General features: G+C 44.7%; 1 protein-coding gene across 1 annotated transcript in view; it reads right to left on the reverse strand.

Moving 5' to 3' along the window:
• DRC11 (dynein regulatory complex subunit 11) overlaps window positions 1–18,373 on the reverse strand; it is a gene marked incomplete at both ends in the record, with an annotated part of 112,628 nt that extends 94,255 nt beyond the window's left edge. The window contains 5 exons of the mRNA XM_080933441.1: window positions 1,414–1,619; window positions 11,919–11,990; window positions 13,439–13,630; window positions 15,935–16,054; window positions 18,050–18,373. Coding sequence (XP_080789567.1) covers window positions 1,414–1,619; window positions 11,919–11,990; window positions 13,439–13,630; window positions 15,935–16,054; window positions 18,050–18,373 — 914 coding nt within the window. The remainder of the gene's footprint in view (window positions 1–1,413; window positions 1,620–11,918; window positions 11,991–13,438; window positions 13,631–15,934; window positions 16,055–18,049) is intronic.
• Window positions 18,374–22,815: the final 4,442 nt, after the last annotated feature.

A 22,815-nucleotide genomic window follows, 5' to 3' on the forward strand; every position in this document is an offset into this window, starting at 1 on the left:
TCTAAATGGTACACCATTTACAAGGCATGAACTGCTTATTCTGGACAGTGTGTGTGTGTGTGTGTGTGTGTGTGTGTGTGTGTGTGCACTTGGGCACATTAGTAGTAGTATACAGCACATGGGATAGTGCAGCACTATCTTCTACCACGGTACTCCAAATAGTACAGTGTTTAAAAGGCAGGAATTGTTTATTTGGGACACCTAACATCCACCATGAAGTCTTGGGATACAGTTTGATTATCATGCAGGTAATAAGTATTTGATTTCCACATGAAGTCAACATAGGTAAGTGGAAAACAGTTGTGGACAGAGAATAGCTATCCAGCTGCTGGAACAACACCTCTTCTACTCCCTACCACCCCAACCCCTGTCAGTTGTTACCTGGGAGCCTCTCTATGTCCCTTGTCCCATGGGTCTAAACAGTGACAAGCAATTGAGTGCTGAACCAGAGGAAGGTGTGTTCCCATCACTACTGCTGGGCTCCTTTTCTGTAAAGAGACTTACTAAATCCCAAACAGGAGAATTCCCAGATGTCTGCTCCTAGCCTGTCCCCCCCTCCCCCACCAGCCCCCTCTTTTCTTGATATGATTTTATTTAAAGAAAAAATTTGGTTTTTCTATTTCCAACAATTCAGTTCTCTGATCTCAATGAGCTGACCAGTGCTGTCCTGTTGAGTGTCTCAGGACCTGATGTTGGGGTGATACAGTACCCTGACATGGGAAGAGATGTCTGAATCCTTTTCCTCAGCATCTGATCATGACAGAGAACCCTTATTTCTTCTTCCTTGAGATAAAACATACTTAAAACTGTTCCATCAAATGGCAAAGACCGTTTAGCACTTCATTGAAAAGTAGTAGGAAGTCTGATGTAAGAATAGGTCTGGGGCCCTGGCCTCAAAACTTCTAGTGACATATCATTTAGGAAATCCTAGGTCTCAGCACCCACAGCTGGCTCCCAGGCTGAAGGAGGGCCAGGGTCTGAGAGTCCAAAGCATGGTTTGCCGGTTCACAGTGGAAAAGCAGCCACCTGTGGCTCTTTCCAGTTCCCTGGGCTTTAGACTCACCTGGCTGTTTAGAGTAGTGCATGGGCTATATGTTCCCATATTTAAAAAAAGCAAACACAGGCCAAGAAGCAATTTAATTAAAAACATTTCCGAATCCCTAGTGTTAGCATTTGAGTTTTAAAAACTGAAGTCAAGAGACCTCACATCACCATACTGGATGTCCTGGTTGTCCAAGAACACAAACCAGGTGGTGGCCCATGATTATAATCCCAGGACTCCAGAGCTGAAGCAAGAGGCTTCCTTTAAATCAAGCTTAGCTTGGACTAAACAGTGAGGTCTTGTCACCAAAACAAAATAAAAGTACAACAAAACCATCAAATGAGCTGAGCCACCCACAAGGAGACTGTCACCTGCATTCAATGAACCATTGCCGGATCTGGTCCTTAAGGTTCTCCTTGATGTCTGGGCCTTCCAGCAACCTCAGGTCCTCCTTGATGGTCACTAAGGCTTCCTGGTAGTTCTTTTCATGTTTTAGCTGCACCTCATTCCTCAGATTTGTCACTTGTTCGGACAGGATGATGGCATTGCTGACTTCATTGAAGAGAGGGGGTGGTTTCTGGAAATAAACCCCCAAACAGTTGAGACTCTAAAAGTCACAGGACTGGAGGGACACTAGAAGCAAATCAAATGTGTTGTCTTTGGAGGGGTCCTAACCACAGACATAGTTAAAAAATATACATCTAGAGCACAAGATCAAAGCTAGTGTGAGCACCCAAAGAACTCATTCACTATGAGGAGAGATGGCACATGTCACCTCACACACAGACATGGGTCCAAGGCAGCAAGGACCTGTTGATTATGAACAACAACTCCAAAACTCTTAGGTAAAATAATTTTTTTTATATTTTAACTTGATCATCTCAGATATTGTGTTTTAATGACAAAAAACCTAGTACGTTCAGATAAGCCTAAAAAAGTCCCCCACACTCTAAAGTTTTTCCCAAGCTTCTTGATCAATGGGAGGAAGGAGAATGTAGAGGAGGGAAGTGTTTGTCACAAAGCCTACTGAAAGGAGTTGTATTCTTATTATTCAGAATGACCTAAATATCAACTCTGAAAATCAACTCTTGGCTCTACAAAGAAAGACATTGTGCAGTTTAATTAAGACGTACGTCCCAACACATCTTACAGGACATTCTCCTTCCACATCTGTCAATCAGCAAATGTGGAAGTAGTCAGTGTGGAGCATCTTCTGGTCCCCAGACCCAAGCTATGCCCTGCATCTGCACAAAGTTGTAGACAGATGTCTTTCAAATGGTGTTAGGATAAAATTCAGTTCATCTGAAGCCCAAACAGAGCAAAATTGGGTAGATTGGCCTATAGTTCTATGCAGCCATCTATCCAAGTGCCATGTTGGAGACTTGGATAGAGTAAAGTAAAGGGAGTATATGGAAGAGTCCAAGCCTGGTGCTTACACTATCCCCCAGATTAGAAACACAAGAGCAGGAGGGCTCCTGTACAGGGGAAAAACCTGCCCTCTAGAGACATCCAGAGGTTCTACCAAGGCTTTCAAGTCAAAAGCAGGGTGACTTGGTACTGAAGTCAGCCTTTTATGGGTCTTGAGAGCCAAAGTACATTTTTTTTTGGAAATTTGCATGTTGCTGTTAAATATGGTGTTAAATCTTAAATTATAAGAAATAATTGAAGTCAATTATGTTGGTAAACAATGCCTATCATACTCAGAACTCAGAACAAAGAAGTTCTGCGTTCCTTTCCTGCCACCTGTGCTCTCGTGGGTTGTTGCACCTGTTGTCTCTCTGGCCTCCATTGCTGTAATACTTTGAGTAACTTAACTGCTTGGGGGAGTAGCTCTGGTCATTTCCAGGTGACATTGTGTTAGCCAGTGGGCTGATGGGTTTGGTGTTGAGGTTCTGGTAAAGTCAGGCAGACAAAGACCAGATTCAGTTGTATCATGTCCATTGGGTCAAACAAGCTCCCTTGTATGTGCTTACACACACACACACACACACACACACACACACACACACACACACATGAAATCTTTTAAAGAACACTTCTTTACCTCCATGTGGGAGAGAATGCTTCACCTTTCTATCTGTTAGAGTTTAGAATCCACTTAGAACCAAACAGCCAAGTGAAACAGAAGAGGGAGCTATATGTGTGATACTTTATAAATGAACCCACTAGAAACTTCAAAAACCACCCGATTTTCTCATTTAGTATTAAAGAGAATTGAGTATAAAGAGGACATTTTTTGTGAAGATGAGAATATCCTAAAACACATGAAGAGTGGATTCAGAGTGAGAATTACAAAATCTTCTTTTTGCATGTGTGTGTATATGCAGGTTCAAGTGTGTGTGTGTGTGTGTGTGTGTGTGTGTGTGTAGAGCAGAGGCTGATATGAGTATCTTCCTGTTGTCTCTCATTTAAACTCAGAACTCACAGATCTGGCCATTCCAGCTAGGCAGTCTGCTCTTGAGATCCACTTGACCTCCGGAGAGCTGGAGTTATAAATGGGCTGCCATGTGAGCCCAGTATTTATTGGGGGGTTGGGGATCTGAGCTCCAGTCCTCATGTTTGCGAAGTCAATGTTTGACCCACTGAGCCATCTCTTTGTCTCCTGTAAAGTTGTTTTACAGGCTGATCTAATCTTACGGGTTGACTGTACTCTCTGTCCCACAAGCCCTTGCACTGTGTCTCCTCAGTAATGCTCACCTTCATCTTTGGAGGTAGAAATGAGAGCGAGGAGCCGCCACGGGACAGATGTGAAAGCAGGGGTCTCATGCCAATGAAGATGGCCGCGGCAAGCTCCAAGTTCCTTCTGCTCCGTGTTGTATATAGCTCTGTGCTGTGTTATTCAGATGGGAGCATTCATGCATGTTTTCCATATAGATTTTCTCTGGCAAGAATTCATCTGGGTCATTTGTAACTCCCCCCTCTTGCTGTTTTTGCACTTGAAGGTTCTAATAAATTTACTTCCTATGCTAACGAGCATCCTGTCCTTTGGGCACAAACATCTTTTCTTTTTTAGTGACTCTGGTCATATGAATTCAAATTTGTTAACTGGCCACATAAACAGCAACTCATTTAAAAATAAATTAGGGATATTAAAAGGAGAGGGGAACATGATAACATGCGATGTATTGGAATGCATGGGCTGTCGATTAATGCATCTTAATGAAGGCTCCCCATGTGAGTGAAACATTACATTTGCCAGCTCTCCACAGTTAACGACCCAGAACGGAATAACGAAACCTACATTTCCAGTGAGGTCCTCTGTCAGCAAAACACACACACATTAATAATTGATGTTGCTGTGGAAATGCGACATGAAGTGAAGCTTTTTGAGTTTGGGGGGGGGAAGCAAGACTCCACGCTCTGTTAATGTTCATGCTTAGCTAATGTTCGACAGGCTTTGGATTTTAAAACCCTTGTTGAAATTAGGAAAAGAAAATGGCCATTTATAAAAATCTGCTCAGTGTATCGGTCCCAAATAGGCTGGGAATTATGTGGTGTGGTGCTGGCGATTATCCAAAGATCTTCTGTCTCAGGGTGGTGGTTGTCATCCTGGGGAGAGGAGCAGATCTCTGCTAGTGGTTTTATTACACTTTCTCTCCCAGGTCCTGAACATGTGCACTGATGCTTGGGGGAGGCACTTAGAACTGCAGCCTTGGCATCTAGGGCTCTGATTTCATCCAAGGAAGACCTCAGGTTGCCGAACACCTAATTCTTCATCAGGTCCCCCTGGGGTTGCACCAAGTGGTGGGTGGCCCAACATCCCCTAGATTCCTGTCTGTATGTACATAGCTGTGGGTCCACAAAAAGACCTACTCTGTGCAAGGATGGGTCCACAAACCCACCTACTGTGTGCAAGGACAGGCAGAAGCAGAATCGAAGGTCTTCAGGGAGAGGGCACTTCTGTTTGGTTCTTTACGTTGTACAAGTTCAGTATGAATCTTCAAGGTCTACCATGTTAGCAAGCACTGATCTGTTAAAGAGCAAGAATGTTTTCTAGCCCACTGGATTTAATTTCTTTAAGAGTTCAGTATTTTTTTAAATGCTTGTTTAAGAACTTTGATAGGATCAAATGATGCTGAGATTTCAGATCTTTAGTGGCTGGGGCTAACTGCTCTGTGCTCTCTCACACATTAAAGTCAGTGCTATGAGGCAAGTTTGAGTGGTTTACAAATATGAACTCAATTACTCCGCACGGCCACCTTAAGCAGAGGGAGTGCTACTACTTTCTTATGTATGAGGAAGTGGAGGTGCAGAGGTATCAAGGGCCTTGTCACAGAGTCACACAGGCAGGACACAGGGACACTCCTACTCTGTGTTTGATGCCTCTTTTTGCAGAGTCTCGGGCTTAATCTATTTTGACTGGAAATAGTTTCTTACGGACACTAAGGATCATCCTTTGAAACCTGTATGCATTTGAACTTGGTGGTTAGTGGTGAACTACCTTGCATAGTGGTTTTACACAAGGCATTTTCCTGTTGAGCCTGTGATAGCACTGTTTCAAGTCTGTATAGTGACATAAGAACCTTCCTGCTCCCTCTCTAACTTAAATGAGTCTCTCTCTCTCACACACACACACACACACACACACACACACACAAATCACACAAGCACATACACACACACATACACCACACAAGCACATACACACACACATAAATCACACAAGCACATACACACACATACACACACACACACACACACACACACTGCACACACACATACGCACGAAGAAAAAACTGGCTAGCAATCTAATATGACTGTGGCTGACTTGCAATGACACTGGTATCTAACCTAGGATCTTAAGCTGTGTGGAGAACATCGCAGACCGTGGCTGGCCACTGCTCACTGTGCTGTGAGCTGGACAAGCTTCACATGATTTACAATGTACTGGAAAACACGGTGGCACCAGCAGGCCTGGGAGACCTTAGCTTGGTTCATGCAAGCATTGAATAACTTTGTAAAGGCTCTTATGCGGCGAATGAAGCAGACTACCAGTTCAAGGGAACCCAAGAGGGACCTCTGAGGCCAAGGAAAGAAGGGAGGGCAGAGAAAATAATCATTTTTGTCATTTGGTGCCTGATGATCTGGGAACCTGGGGCCATGATTAAGCAGACAGAATATTAACAAGAATAAATATTATATATGTATATATGTATACACACATATTACTAAGACTTGAAATCAAGCTAAAGTGTGTCAGGCCAGGCAACGGAATGGTAAAACCCCACTTAATAGGGGAGACAGGGGAGGATCTGCCTTCTCTCCAGTGCCTTTCAAGTGGATCATGTGCTTGTTTCTCTTTGAAACAAAGCCTCACATTGTAGCCCAGACTGGCTTGGAACTTGTAAAAGTCCCTTTTTCTTGGTGTCCAGGATTACAGGCATGGTGTCGGGGGTCATGCCTGGCTGATGTTGGCTTTTGAAGTCACCAAGCACTTCAGGGAAGCCTCCTTACCAGAGGGTGTGGTGGCTGGAGGGACAGCTTGCTGTCTCTTTAGGATTTTCTCTGCCTTTTGCCGTGGGGAATCTCCAGATGGCCCCTTTGTAGCTAAACAGGGAAGCATTTGAGCCAGACTCACGGACTTTTTCAGTCCAAATTTTGATAAGCTAGATTTCAGTGCACAGGTTTAGTAGGATGAGTCAAAGGCCTGTATATACTGGATTTTGAGGTCTTTGATACTCATGTTTTATACAAGAGCTTATTTAGAAGCATTTTGTGGTTTTGCACATGAACTTTCTGGATGTCTTCAAAGTGTTCTATTGCAAAGATCATTCAGCCATCAATACATCTTCCCATCTGCAAAGATGACAAGAACCACACTCCTCAGAGGTGTTTCGAACCTCACGCTCTGGGCGAGGCCTCTCCCTTTAGGCTCTTAGGATGATGTCCTGCTTGCTTGCTGCCCCAGGATGGAGTATGTACTGTGCTGGCTTTTCTCCAAAAGGAAACTGAAATGTAATGAGCTTTCTTCCTAGAGGGTTGGGAAAGGCCCCTGATCCCTCCCTGCAGCCCTGATTATTGCTTCGAGAGACGCTCGGTTTCAGAAGTCACTGTGAGTCAGGTTCTTACTGAAGTCTGAGATGATTACAGTCTGTCCATATGTGTGGGATTTGCTGGCTTTCTCCATCACCCTCTTGAAAAAGCAGTGCTCAGGCCTTGGGAACACACCACAGGCTGCTGGGGAAACTCCAAGGGTTACTCATGAAATCACAGACACACACACACACACACACACACACACACACACAGGGTATGTGAGTGAGACGTGGAGCCCTGCCCCTGGCAGTAGACAGAACTGGGCTTTGAACCAAGTCTGTCTGCCTCTAAAGTACATGTTGCCAACCAGAGGCTCCAGAGGGGTCTGGTCACTGCAGGATAAATATATGTGGCTGGATGCTGTCTCTGCTGAGACACCGAGGGGGACAGACAGCTCTTCTAATGTTAAAAGATACACCAGGGGCTCTAAGAGACTCAGCCATAGGGTACCCCAGCCTGTGTTGGGGCTAATAAGAATAAAATTTTAATTTATTAGCCTTAAAGCAATAGAGAAAATAGCTTGTTTGATGGCAGAGAATAAAAGTGAACGGGTTTATGGTGCTTTCAGGATTCCAATGATTGTAGAAGCCACAGGCCCTTTGCTTTAATAAGTGACCCCAGAGTTCCTCATTACATCGCAAACGGCGATGGCTTCAGGGCAAAGTGAAATATGCAGAGCCCTGACTGCAGGACAGATGGCTGCGAGGGCCCTGGAAGAGAATGGATTGTGTTCATTAAGTTCCTTTACACTGGCTCCGTGCCACTGGCTCTGCCAATTAAAATAGCTGGACGTGACTCTTAGACCACCATTTATTTTCCCCTGTGGACTTTATGACTTAACAATTTTTAAATGGCAATATCAACAAAAAACAATTTCTATATCAAATGGTTAAGAGAAATATCTGGTTGGGGTGGAGGGTGGAGCAATGTCCCCTCCCTTGAGTCTGTTTTCAGAGACGAGGTGGTCACTCCAGAAAGTGAAGACACAAGCGCAGCTGGGACCAACCAAGCCACCGGCTTTTACATTGACATCATGGCTCCAGATAAGCCAATGGAAAACTGAGATTTGACACGAGGCGGCGCCACCCTCATCGACGACAGTGTGGAAAATGTATGCGATTGGAAACATGCCCGTGGTTTGGGACAGTGGATTTTGTGTGAGCACCGGCCGGCATGCTGAAGATACCATTCTTTCAAAAATCAAATCCATGTATTTCTCAGTGGTTAACATTTTAATAGAACTTGTAACATCAAGACTCAGGCACACTGGGCAAAACAGCAGGTAGAGGGTCGTACGGAACACACAGCAGGGGAGCTGTTCTCTTCGTGTTGTGTGAACTGCACCGTGGAGAAATTCTCTTTTGAGCCCGGCACAGGGAAATTAGAGAGGAAAGTGGAGGGTCTGCATTATACACGGATGATCTGTCTCTGAGTAGTACCAAGGTAGGCAGTCAAGACTGAAGGGTGAATGTAACAGTCTTCCGGGAATTGCCTGGGATTCTGAACTTTTTTTCTTTCTAACACAGAAGATGGCCAGTAATGGAGGTTGGATCCCATTAGACAGAAGTTTGCTCAAATAGAAGCAACTGAGTCAAAAGTTGACTACTTCAGAATTTTACTTGGCACTTAAGTACATGCCGTGAACCTTAGACTGAGTTTTAAAGTAAAACAACCAATATAAGCATTTTGTTTTGCACATGTATATGTATGTGGTATGTGTGCATGTGGCTGCTTATATGGGCGTTTGTATGTGCATAGGCACACCTGTGCATGCATGGTCCATGCATGTGGAAGCCAGAGGCTGATGTTAGAGGTCTTCTGTGATTGTCCTTCACCTTATCCATGGAGTTGGGGTCTCTCACTTGAACCAGATTTGGCTAGTTTAGCCAGCAAACTTCCTCGGGGATCCTTTCTCTCTGCCTTCTGCACACTGGGATCACAGGCAGTCTCAACAGAGTGACCTCCCCGATCAGACTGACCTGCGGCTATGTCTGGGAGGGATGGTCTTGGTTGATGACCGATATGGGAGGCCCAGCCTGCTGTGCGCCCGTGACATTTCAGGTGTCACATCTATGTAACTGTCCAGGTACCATCTAGGGTTCATTCAGCATTGAGACTGTGTTTTCCTCCTGAAGTCCACAGCCAAACTTCAAGCTTTCTTCTTCTATCATCTCTTTCTCAGTTTTGATCTGATGCTTACAGCCCCCCCTTTCCTGTGTTATTTTTTTGGGAGGGGGTTAGAAACTGGTTATGATTTATTTTCCAACAATAAATCAAAAGCATGTTATAGAAAAGAAGGCCCAGCTCCTCTCTATATGAACACTCAACAACATCAGCCCTTCATCTACTTGCACGGGCTGGGAGGTGACAGTAGGGGCTGGAATGAGCAGGTACTTTGCTGCAATGATGAGGATGGGGGATTGGGTGGTGTCTTGGTTCATTCTCTGCCGCTGTCCGCACTGCCCCAACCATGACAGATGGTGTTTGACCAAAACCACCTCTTATTGGTGATTCACTCTGCCTCCCAAGTAAGAAGTCAATTTTATTTCATTGCTTTTGTTTTGTCTTGTTCTGGCAACAGAAATGCTCTCTCCAGAGTCTGACTGTCTCTGAAGTGTTTAGGCTGACGAGTGGAGCAGGGTGTGGATGGAACTCTTCTCCTTCATGAGCAAGTGCCTCAAGCCCCAGGGAGCAAGGTCTAACCAAGCTAGCTTGCTGTGCACTGGCATTAATAATCCACCCTTCAGGTTGTCATTGTCATTGTCATGGGGACCACCTGAGCCATCTCCCCAGCTCTGGCTGGGGTCAGCTCCACCCTGGTTTCCCGAATGGCACTGGAGGCTGCCACCGCTTTGCTGAAGCACTGGGCAAACACCACAGTTCTTGGTGCCCAACTCTCTGACTAACCCAGACGCTGGAGAATCTGCTGAGCCTCTGCTACTGGGATCAGCTTAATTAAGGTTTCTGGTGGCCTCTGTGAGTTTGGGTGTTTATATTTCCCTAGACAATCTTCTCTGCTCAGTGTGTTCTAATTTACGACCACAGAGGTTCAAGACTCGAGATGATAGTTCTGTAGGCTCTTAGTGTCTATGGTTACTTTATGACGTGTTTATATTCCTGTTGCTTCTTTCCTTCCTTGGCCTCATCAGAGCTCTACTGGAAGTTGGTTCTTTCCAGAGACCAAATCCTTGTCCTGCCAATGCTGTATACGCGTGTGTAATCTGGGGTATCAATGAAGTCCCCAGTAGAGCAGCTGGCTCTCCATGATGCGCTTGAAGCTCTTGCTGTAAGGTTTGGTGGGATTCTGGGATCCCTAGTTAAAAACTCCTTCAATGGGAACTAGGTTGGTCAACAAATGAGGCCCCTTTAGGAATAGTCACATCTCTGGTGCCACCATTGTTACAGAGTTGACCTCCTGGGCTCTGAAGGAATGTCATGTGTAGAGACATAAGAGATCCCTGTATGAGCTTCCATAGTGGAGAGTGCCCAGTAATGCACTGAGACCTGTGAGGATTGGTGTTTCAGCTGAGGAAGAGGGGACTTTCAAGAGGAAAAGGTGGGCTGCCTGAAGAGTCATGGGCTCTGCTCAGGACATGTGAGTCATGTTTAGAGACCCCATACTCCATGTACAAAAGATGCTGAGAATTCCTTGTACCAGATTCTAAGGCAGTGGTTCTCAACCTTCTTAATAATGTGACACTTTGATATAGTTCTTCATGTCGTGGTGACCGCCCCCCCCCCCCGAACCATGAAGTTATTTCACTGCTATTTCATAACTGTAATTTTGCTATTGTTGTGAATCATGATGTAAATATCGGTGTTTTCTGATGTTCTTAGGTGAACCATAAAAATGGTTGTTCAGTCCCCACAGGTTGAGAAATGCTGCTCTAAAGAGATTTCAGTGGTCTGCTTCCTGATCCCCTAACACTGCTGTAACTTCTCTTTGAGACCTTTTACTCCCTTTTAACTAACCACAGGGCAATGGTGAATGAGTGGGCCATCTTTCCTCGATGCCTCTGGGGAAGCAAGCTGCCTCAGGGAAGACTCCAAGGTCCCTGAGACCAGGTGCTGAGCTGTCTCCCGCTGAGATCTGGCAAAGAACTTATAGTGCTAGTCTTACTATCCACAAGGAAGGATACAATAGCTACATGACCTTGGAGGGAGATCCTTCCCCACCTAAACCTCAGATGAGATCCCAGCCCCAGTGGCACAACAGTAGCCATGTGACACTCAGGCAGAGAACTGGGCTGTGCCAGGTTCCTGAGCCATGTGTGTGCGTGCCATAACACAGGTGGTTGCCCAAGCTGCTGTTTTGTGTTGACACAGCTATACAGCAATACACAACAAACGCACCTTCTAACCCACGCCCTTGGTAACCATGGTAACAATGGCACTTCAACACCAGCTGAACCAAAGCAATCCTATCCTCACCAGCAAGACCCTCTCTGCTGACACCAGGCAAGCATGAGTTATTTCTGACTCTATAGCCTGTCTCCCATCCGGAGCGATCTGCATTTTGCAGAGACATATGAGAGACAACACTTCCAGTTTCTCCCTCACCCCCTTTATAATTATATTAAATGAGTACACTGTTACTGTCTTCAGACCCACCAGAAGAGGGCATCAGATTCCATTACAGATGGTTGTGAGCCACCATGTGGTTGCTGGGATTTGAACTCAGGACCTCTGGAAGAGCAGTCAGTGCTCCTAACCGCTGAGCCATCTCTCCAGCCCCCACTTCCAGTATCTTTAGACACCTATTCATTTTTTCTTTCTTTCTTTGGAAATTCTCTAAAAGATGTACACCCCTTAGGTGCTCCCCTTTCTGGATCAAACTTACCATACCCAGGAACACCATTTCGTCTTCCCGCTCCTTCTCTGTTTTCTTGCATTGAGAGAAACCTCGCCAGACCTGCAAACAAATGCTTAGTTACTCCTGGAAGAAGTTCTCCTGTAGAACCTGCCCGTCTCAAGCATTGTAACAATCAACTCCAGGCTATGCACTGGGGTTAATTTTTTTTAATGTTGGGGTAACAGGCAGCAACTTTTCTTTTTTATTACTTTTTTATTTTTTGTTTTATTTCTTCTTCTCTCATACAATATATTCTGAGTGCATTCTACTCTCCCTCTCCCCCTTCTACCCCTCTCACCTGACTTCCCTTCCTCCCCAGATCCACCCCTCCTTCATTTCTTTGCAGGAAAGAGCAGGCCTCCCAGGGATGTCCACTGAACATGGCATCCAGTGAGACCAGGCCCAAACCCTTGGATCAGACTGGATGAGGAAGCAAGTTCTTAAAATTTTTATTTTATGTTATGTGTAGGGACATTTTGCCTACATGCATGTGTGCCCAATACACGGTGCCAACAGCCACAGAGGCAAGAGGAAAGCATCAGATCCCCGGGAACTAAAGTTATGGATGGTTGCAAGCTGCCACCTCTGAAGTTCCCATGCTCAATATATTCAAAGAAGGACAATTACAAAAATGACCTATAGTTGTCTTTGAATCTTACTTGGTAGTTTTTAAGAGAAACTTCTAGAAATCAGAAAAGTGACGTTTGACCCGAGGATAGTACTTCATGGTTTTATAACCAAAACCTTCCCAAGTGATGTGGGGAGTACAGCTCAGGCATCCCCAAGCCTCTACAACCAAAGCTTAGGGTTATGAGGCCACAGAGACAAGAAAGGGATCTGTCTGTCCTTCCCACTGCCTTTTCCCGTCTACTTGTGCCCAGCTGACAGTGTCCTGTCCTCCAGGTTCCAGGCTGTGGTCCTATCCTTGTTTTCTTTCTAATTAGTTCTTGTTTGTGCCACGTGAATGTAGTCTATCATTTCCACAAGAAAACTGACCCTCCATTAGGAAAACGATAGGGTATACTCTAGCAACCCTATGTGAGAAGAAAAATCAGTCCCCAAGGGCCCCTTGAGAAGGAATTCCGAGGTTCTGGCCCTTAGTCATGGTGGCCGAAATGTGCTAAGTGGAGAGCTTGTCTTCAAGCCCTGAGGAGTTGCTTCTGCCCTCTCCTTTCTGCAACTGTCTCAGTGTGGATGTATTTTTTTTTAAACCTTATTGTGGATTTACATCCTTGCTAGATTCTAGCAACATTCTTTCCAACAATTACTGGTGCCCTTTTGGACGTCTTTGAACATAGTGTTCTGCATCTTAAACTTTCTAGTTTACAATAAACAAAATAAAAACAAGACGATGTTTCTCCAGGCTAAGCCAATAAATCTTTGTGGGGTTTACTAACTCAACCCAGCTTTCCTTATAGGTAGGGCTTTGGGTTTTGAATTTCAGAACTCAGCATGTTCCCTGCCTTCCCTTTCCCTACCCAGAAGCCCTCTCCCCACTGGGGCCATACTTTCTGAATCTGGAGTGCCGCCAAGCGGGTGTCCAGTAGTCTCTGTCTCAACAGTTTCATCTCCTTGGCTCTGCACTCCTGGAGGACAATCTGCTTCATGAACAGCGCCCTGAGGCGGCCCTGCCTTGCCCGCTCGGCTATCTGGATCAGTTTAACAGCTTCTTCCAACGCTATACTCTGCACGGCGGATTTCTGTGTGTGGGGACACAACCAAAAAAAAGCCAGACAAACCAACATTATACATGTGGACTGAACCCATGAGCTGACTCAGCGAGCAAGGGTGCTTGCTGGCGACTGTATGCTACACTAGACCAACTGGAACTGTGACCCCGACTTAAGGAGAATGTCCCTAGTTTGCATTTCTGTTGCTGCGAAACAACAAAAAGTTGTTCAAAAGCAATCTGGAGAGTGAGGTTTTCTTCGTTCTCTTACATTATATGTCATAGTTCAACACCGAGGGAAGCCAAGGCAGGCATTCAAGACAGGAACTTGAGCAAACAGCACAGAGGCACACTGCTCAAGGGCTTGTTCCCAGACTCACCTTTAGCTGCCTTTCTATACAACCCAGGTCCATCTGCTGAGGGATGGGACAATCCCCAGTGGGCTGGGATCTCCTACACTAGCTAGCAATCAAGAAAAAACTTTATACTAAGGAAGGAGAATTAGTTTCTTCCAGGAAAAAATCCCAAACAAGAGCCTAACTGGTAATCTTGTTACACATGTACACATATATGAGCAATGTTAAATGAACTTGCATAGACATGCATGAATATATATGTATATATGATACATTATATTATATACTATATTACTATATATACTATAATTTATATATACTATATAATTGCATATTATATATAATGCATATACTTGCAACAATAGTAATTAAAGAAGGGACCATGAATTTGGAAGGGGGCAGAGTCAATGGAAGAGTTTGTGCAAAGGGGTGTAAACACGGTGATCATGTAAAATTCTCAAAAATTAAACCAAACCACTAAACCAAAAAAAAAAATATTTTTAAAAAAGAAAAAAAATTATTGACATTTTAGACCAATCAAAATGGAGACAATTTCTCAACTGAGGCCCCCTTTTTCTGGTATGCTAAGTTGATAACCAAGGTTAGCTATCATAGGCCAGACAGAACACTAAATGTCACCCCAGTGGTTTAGTTCCTTAGCAAGCTAGACCTGAGATGACCAGAAATGTCAATCACACATCTGGATCAATGCTAGAAATTCCATCGTTTGATTATTGGGAGAAATATCAATGGAAACCATGCCTCTGAGATGAAATTTAAATGTACTTCAAAGAAAAGACTGAAGCCAGTTGAAGACCACCTAGTGACTAAGATGTTTAGCCATTCAGAACTATTTGCTTTTTTGTGTGAGAAGGTTGGGGGTAGGGAGGTGACTCAGTCACTCTTAAGAACTAAGTTCAGATCTCTAGCATTCAAAAAAAAAAATGCTGGGTGTGGCAATGTGTGTCTGGAACTCCAGTGCTGGGGGTGTTCAGGGTGTAGCCAGGAGGATCCCTGACACTCAGTGGCCAACCAGTCTATCTGGGTCGGTGGAGTCCGGGTCTGGCAGGAGACATACATCACAATATAAGGTGGAGAATGATTAAGGTATGTACACATGCATGTGCACATACACAAATAACCAGCCATGACGAATGGCATTAAACCAGAAACATGAGGATTCATGCTGCAGACTGTGTGGTCTTGGATGGATTCTGTAGCCATAGGGCAGGTGAGTAGCATGTGTCATTTTCAGGGGTGCAGAGTTACACAAGTAAGATCACTGGGAGTCCTTAGAGGCCCGTGGGTACCTAAATGGGATCAGGGTGAGGCTACTGTTGTCCTGAAAGCCAGGGAGGAGTTGTACCAGTGGAGGGGAGCATGGTGTGGGGAACCCTGCACAAGTAGAAGCTCACTGACTACCACATCCAGCTTTACATGGGGTCTGGGGGCTTGACCTTGGGTCCTCCTGTTTGTGTAGCAAAACCTCTTTATGTGCTGAGTGGTTCCCCGGGCCTTTCTTATAAACTTCAGTTTCCAAGAGACAGTCCTTTTGGGAGATCCAAATGTCACTCAGAACTCAGGCCAGGGTGGAGGCAAGAGCGACTGAGAATGCACAGCAAGTGTTGAGCTTGTGAAATCTGAACTTAGTGGATTTAGTTTCTGACTTTACCAGGTGAATTAGAGATGAGAAAGCAAACCCTGCTGGCTACTGGCTCCTTCTTCTGCATCCCAATGTAACCCACGAAGCATTAATATTTATTCTTTATTTCTCAAAACATAATCGTACTTGAATCTCTAACAACCGCCCCAATGTTATGTAATCCTGTCTAGACCTCATATAGCAAGTGGGAAAGGGAGGTGCCTTCCTAAACTTGAAAATAGAGTATTTTCTCACACAGTCGAGGGCATGGTAGAGGAGTTTACAAAAATAAAAAAATATTAAAATGATGACGAATACTTTTTAAAACAATACAAACCACATCAGGGAGGTTCAATCCACATTCATTTAAGATCTGAGTGAGGATCTTCTCTCTTCCTTTTATGACTTCCAACCTCTCCTTCAGAAAATACCTGGGTATGGGGACATCCAACTGTTGCTGAACAAGAGAGAAATGAAAGGCCATCCGGTTAGGATCCCAGGACTCAGATCCACCTGGAATCATGGCGGGATGAACAAATCAATGGCTTGGGGCTGGGGCTAGAGAGAAGGCTCAGCGGGTAAGGGTGCTTGATGCAGAAGCACAAAGATGTGAGTTGAAGGCCAGTTACCAACATATGGAAGCATCTTGAGGAACTCATAGGACCAAAGGTAGGGATGGGATGAAGGTGGCTGCTCATTCTCCCTTGCTTTCCTTCTGGCTCTAACCCTGTTTCCTCCAGTGTTTGCAGTTTCCAGCTGACCAAGGCTCTGAGGGACTGTCAGCTTGGGAGGCCAGTTCAGATCAGAGACAGACATCATCAATTTTCTGCTTCAGACTCTCTCAAGCAGGGCCTGCCTGGAACAACTTCCCAGGTGTCTCAGTCTCTGTGAGGAGGATGTGAGTCCTACCATGCGAACAGTTGGCCAGTGTGTGGACTTTGTGAGAGTGGCCACAGTGGCCACTTGTGGAGGATGCTGGCTGGCTGGTCCATCCCAAAGGCAGGGACATTCCCAAGGCTTACTTTTCTGCCACTTTTCACAGAACCTAGATGCTACTGATGACCCAGTGTTCCCGTGCCTGCCTGTCAAAGACATCACATGGCTTGTCTGGATATCCATGAGTTCCAAGGTTGATGGAGAATACTGCTAATGTCATCCTACAACATAGACTTCCGTGGTGATGTCTGGTCCCATCTCCCCTCTCCTGCCTGTGCACAGTTGGTTTCTCACAGGATCAGCATTTCCTGGTTATAAGTGAACAGCTGAAGCTCAGGGCATTGTGACTAGCAGGGGAAATGGAAGGGTCCCTGCATGTGAGCCCCCAAACCTCTTTAGTCTGTAACCATTTAACAGCCTTGAAATTCGATTTAGAGCTTGAATGTCACCTTACTAATTAAATTTAGAAATAAGATTCAATAAACAGCTATTTCCCATCCAGTCTACGCTGTTCTTCACGCTTTCGCATGGGCGAGCCGAGCACACCTGACTCAATCCGGTGGTTTAACTTTTGTTCTTATAAACATATGAAAGGCATGTGCACATTCTGGAATGTTTGGACTCATTCTGATTTCTTTCTTTAGTCTTTTCTGGTGTCATCAGATAACAGTACAAGAAGAGTCTTCCCCAGAAAGAGACACGATTTTTACAAAAGTCTAAATGTTTAAGAAGTGAAGGGACATAAGCTCCGTGTAAGGAGATTTTTGTCTTTTTAATTTTCCTTCAGGGAAACATTCTTTCAAAACCAAGGGGGAACTCATAGGGCCCACAGCTGGAAGAAATGAGGTGTTCAGTGGCCTCTGGGAGCACAGCCAGCCAGGATATCAGAGACACCTCAGGCAGGTTTCTGTCAGCAAGGAGGAAAAGCTCAGTGGCAGGACTTGAATGACCACAGGAGATGACACCAGCCACCAGGTGGCAGAAAGAGGCTCTTTGGGCAATAAGGAGGGATGCTTCCTTCTGTCATAGCCAAGGAGCAAAGGTCACAGTTTGTAAACCTACTGGGTCAGTAACGACCCAAAGCAAAGAAAGAGATTCACCCAGCTGGGCATAAGGATTGAGCCATCCAAGACTATCATCTGGTGATGTGAGGGTACAAAGCAGGAATGCATTGTGGACCCAGAGAGTCTGGGGCAGAGAAAATGGGAGAGTTTGGGCTGTGGGGTATTTGAGAGGGCCCATCTCCTCTATTTCAACCATCTTGACAGGGTTGCATCTCTGTGATAACAGGGCCTCAGGGTCAAAGAGACCCGAGGACTACGCACGGACAAGCAAGCAGCCAATGCCTGACTCGTGATGGTGGGGTTTGAGTGAAGAGAGCATTCAGACTTTTAATTGAACATGGTCCTCATGTTTAAACCTGGCTAAGAAGTCTGTAGACAAAGGTGGCCTCACATCCTTACAGATCTTATTTACAACAAAATCCTAACAAGGAAAACAGTAACACAATACTCACGGGAGACAGCTTCAGGTCCTGTAAGATATCGTCAAAATAATGAAACTCTGTCATTTCCAGCTCTACCATCTCGTTCTTCAGTTCTAGAATTCGACCCATCACTCCATCCAGGACCTTGCGGATCAGCATGCGTTTCTGTGGATGGACTATCTGGTCGTAGACATTCTCCATGTTCCTGAAGATCTGCACATACTTTATGTAGAAGGTGGCTAACATCTGAAAGACTAGGAGCTTGTTTCTTTGTGGTTCGGTCATCTTCTGAGACTCTTTGTCAAGCAGAGAGTTGAGGGCTTCTTGGGTCTGGTGCCACATCTTATTGTACATTCTGAGGGTAGACACAAAGTTTAGACAGCCTCATAGATAAACGTTATCCACTGGGCACATTTGGCACCGCTAACAACATACAGGTAGGGGTGAGCTCAGGACATGGTAAATGGCTGGAAGGTTCTCTGGACAACTTATGGTGTTTTGAAATGCTTGTGGGTTTTTTTTCCTGTTTTTTTGTTTGGTTTGTTTTTAAAAGTCATTGCTATGATTAGTAAACTCTTTTTAAAGCTTCTTTATAAATAATGTATTTGCTCTTCTGTATTTCTGTAAAGCCAGAGCTACTATACCAATTAAAATAATAAGGTAATCTATAACCAAAACAACTAATTTATTTAAATATATATGTGCATTTATATGATGTACTTATGTTGGGAAATGTGCATCGAAACTACCATTTTGGAAAGTACTTCCACATTACATTGTAGTGTGCATACTCTGTGGATAAAGCTATGCCCCAGAGGAACTTACGACTCTGTATTAAGTTTGATTGTAGTAATGTAATTGTTTTCTGTGCTAAGGTAAGAATTCAGTGCTTTGGGCATGATAGGTGTTCTACAACTGAACTATATTCCTAGATGTTGAGGGTTGGTCTTGTGTACTGTATATTTAGATAGAGATTTTTGTGCCCAGACATCTGGTTACAGTTTATACTCTGACATGGTCAAGAATCTCTTGTCTCAGTGATATGGACAAGCTGTTTTGAATCATCTCTGATTGATTAATAAAGATCTGATCAGTCTCTGACTGGGCAGGAGAGGACAACAGAGGTGGGACATTGGATCCCTGTGAGAGGGTCCCAGGTAGAGAGAGAGAACAGCAGGAAGAGATGAAAGGTGTGGAGTGGCCATGTGGAGACACCAGGATGGTTTTTCATGAGGACACACATGGAGCAGAACACACCAGAACAAGACTCAGGTGGCAAGTAATGGCATTTATTTGGGCATTAATAGCCTACTTGGGTTAGAATACTTCAGAATCTGCTCAGCAGAGTGCCAACAGTTTGTTAATAAAAATACCAGGTCTTCTGTCTTTTATTCAAGAGCTATATGAGCCAAAGTGGGAATAGAGAACCCTACAGATATTTGGGAGTAAAGGGGGTATAGCAATCTCCCCAATACTACTATACCTAGCCCTTTAGATTTTTGGTGTGCAAACAGGAGTGTGAGGTAACTCCAGTGTCAGTTTTCAGGACACAAACACCTTGCTTCTTGAGACAAGGTCTAACTGGCCTTAGAATTCATCTGGTAGCTAGACTGGATGACCACTGAATCCCAGGGATCCCCCCTTTTTTTCTGCCTCCCAAGTGCTGAGATTATAAAAGTGTAATATCATCATACTCAGCTCTGTTTTTTTAAAAGAACAAATTGGGGTCTGCATGCTTATGAGGCAAACACTTGACTGGCTGAACTATCACTTCAGCTTAATATTAAAAAAATACAAATATAAATAGCAAAAGACTGAGGCCAACGGCTCAGTGGCTAAGAGCACTAGCTGCTCCTGCAGAGGTCTCAGTGCCAGCACCCACATGGCACCCACTGCCTTCTGGAACTCCAGTTGCAGGAGACCTGATGCCCACTTCTGTCCTCAGTGGGCATTGCATGGAAATGGTGTGTGTGTGTGTGTGTTTGTGTGTGTGTGTGTGTGTGTGTCTGTGTGTGTGTGTGTGTCTGTGTGTGTGTGTGTAGATAGATATGTACACAAAGTCAAAACACTAACACACATAAAAATTTAAATATAAAAAGTGGCAAAAAATCTAGAGATACGTTACTGATGAGAGGCAATCAGTGTAGTCACCAAAGTGACTATCACACAGTAAGTGTGTGAACTATGGATTGTATCATGCCCTTCCTAGGGAAGGGGGCAGCTGAAGGCTAGGGGCATCATTCATGAAAGGGGCTACCAGGGCACCATCCCATCCCCTCTCTGTCTCTGGATAGTTTTGTCATTGAATCTGCTTGACATGCTTGTCCAGAGATTTTCCTCTATTTAATGTTTTGCTTTTTAAAAATACATATACGTAAGAATTAAGGCTGAAACAGCTGAATTCCATGCATGTCTTGGCAGAGGCTTCTCTGGAGAGGGTAGTGGCCCTTGTCCCCTTACTGAGAAGCCAGAGTCTGGAGCCTTTGACTCCCGAGTGGCTCTAGCCTATGTAGATCCCAGGCATCTTAGTACCTGATTTCCAACTATCCTTTAGATGTGTCATTTTCTGCTGGACATGGAGTCACTTAGCTGCAGTCACAGGCCACCATGAGAAGCAAACACTGTGTGAATCCCAGAGCACAGATTTTCCTATCTCCTATCCCATTGAGCTAGGAAGCTGAATGTGGCATCTGCAGTGTGTGCAAGCACCTTGCGTCCCAAAACTCAACCATTAGAAGATTCTGCTAGGGAAAGAGTGCCCTGTTTGGTAGCTTCTCACAGAACAGGACTGCCAGGAAATCAGAGCTTTGATTACTACAGGACATTTCACTCCCTACAAACTTAGTGGCTAATGGTAGGTATTACTAACACGAGGAACATGACCTTGGAAATTAGGAGTCAAAGATAAAGAAGGTGTTGACATTATATATAGATGTGTGTGTGTGTGTGTGTGTGTGTGTGTGTGTGTGTTTGTGTGTGTGTATTTAAATAGCTTAACTGCCAAATGCAAGGAAACCATGTCTGTAAGTGACTGTCCTCAGAAGAGCGAGAACAGCAGAAGCAGTGTGTACCTGCTCAAAGCGGCTGGTAGGCCTGACTTTCCATATCTCTGTGTTCACACCTCAGAAAGATAAGCAACTGGGAGTGGGGTGGCAGGAGAAAGCTCATCCAAGTCTTATGCTTTTTGTTTGTCAGGAAGAAAGCAAACATGGAAAGTTACTGGGCACAGATGCAAGGCCAACATAAGAAGCAAACACTGTGTGAATCCCAGAATTAAAGATGGTGTCAGGTCCCAACAGAAGCAGCTGCTGCAAACACAAGCAGAAGGAGAGCATCTCCTCTGACCAAGGTGGGGTGAGTTCAGGAATGCCTGAGCCCATGATTACACACACTTCTGCGCAGAGATGCCCTGTGCATACAAGAGGGACCCCTGCATCCTCACTGAGAAAACATGAACAACACGACCCTGGAAATTAGAGAGAGAGAGAGAGAGAGAGAGAGAGAGAGAGAGAGAGAGAGAGAGAGAGAGGGTTGCCATTTTTTTTAAACACTGATTTTTGTAAAGGGCTTAATTGCCAAATGCAAGGAAACCATGACAGAAAATGAGTAAATGGTATCCCTCAAAACAGAAAAGTTGCAAGGCTCAGACAACACCTACATAAATGAAGGGCAGAAAAAAAATAGAGACAAACCCCATCTACATCTCAGTTCATATAAAAGGTGTCAAAAGAATACCGGGGGCTACATAGATTTAGCTGAAGATGATTCTAGAATGCAGAAGTCGAGAAGGGCAAACAGGCTTTAGGCCAGAGGGAGAATCTTTGGGCAAACAGATCTGCTCTTGCCCAAAGATACAAAACATAAAAATAGGAAAATATATATTATGAACAAGAACCAGGAACTGAGGGTAAGTGTAATTTTAATAGGAATAACTGTAAAGGATGAAAGGCAACTGTCTTGGTAATTTATTTATTACTATAACAAACTACAACCAAAATAACTTAGAGAAGGATTTAATTTGATTATCATGGCTCCAGAGGGTTAGGGTGCATGACTGTCATGGCAAAGAGTGTGGCTGAAGGCAGGGAGGCAGGTGCTGGAGCAGTAGCCAAAAGCTTACATCTTATTAGCAAGAAAGAAGCAGATGAACTAATTGGGAATGGTATGAGCTTTTGAAACCTCAAAGCCCACCCTAGTGACATACCTCCTCTAACAAGACCACACCTCCCAATCCTTCTTAAACAGATCCACTAACTGGGAACATATATCCAACTGTATGAGCATTTGAGGGCCATTCTTGTTCCTAAGAGCACAGCAACTTATACTTCAAATTGCTTATCTCTGCACTGTGAGGAGGTTGTTTTCCAAAACTGTGGGTGGGTGGCTTCACCTCACCAAGACCCACATGCATCAAGAGACTCAAGCTTCTATCATGGGATTCACCAGATGCCCTAATGGAGCAGAAATGCAGGGGGACTGGATACTGTGATCAGCCAGTCAGGGAGATGCAGCCAGGTAGGCTCTTGTAGGGTCTGTGCCCTCCATGGAGGCTATGCCCCTGGCAGACTGGCCATAGCTGTAACACTGACTGAAAGACACTTCTGATGGTTGGAGCCCCACAGGTCCTCCCTCTGGCCCGAAGCTTCTCCCTTCCTCACATGCAGTTTTTAAGGACCCTACAGGCATTGTTTTGCTTGAAGAGAAATGTGGAGTGCCAGATGCATCTGTGGATTCCATGTCTTGGCCTGATTTCTTCACCACTGAGGATGGCTCTATCTCTTTCTAACAGACCCGTT

This window comes from Micromys minutus (genome assembly GCF_963924665.1).
Source record: "Micromys minutus genome assembly, chromosome: 19".
NCBI classification, from domain to species: Eukaryota; Metazoa; Chordata; class Mammalia; order Rodentia; family Muridae; genus Micromys; species Micromys minutus.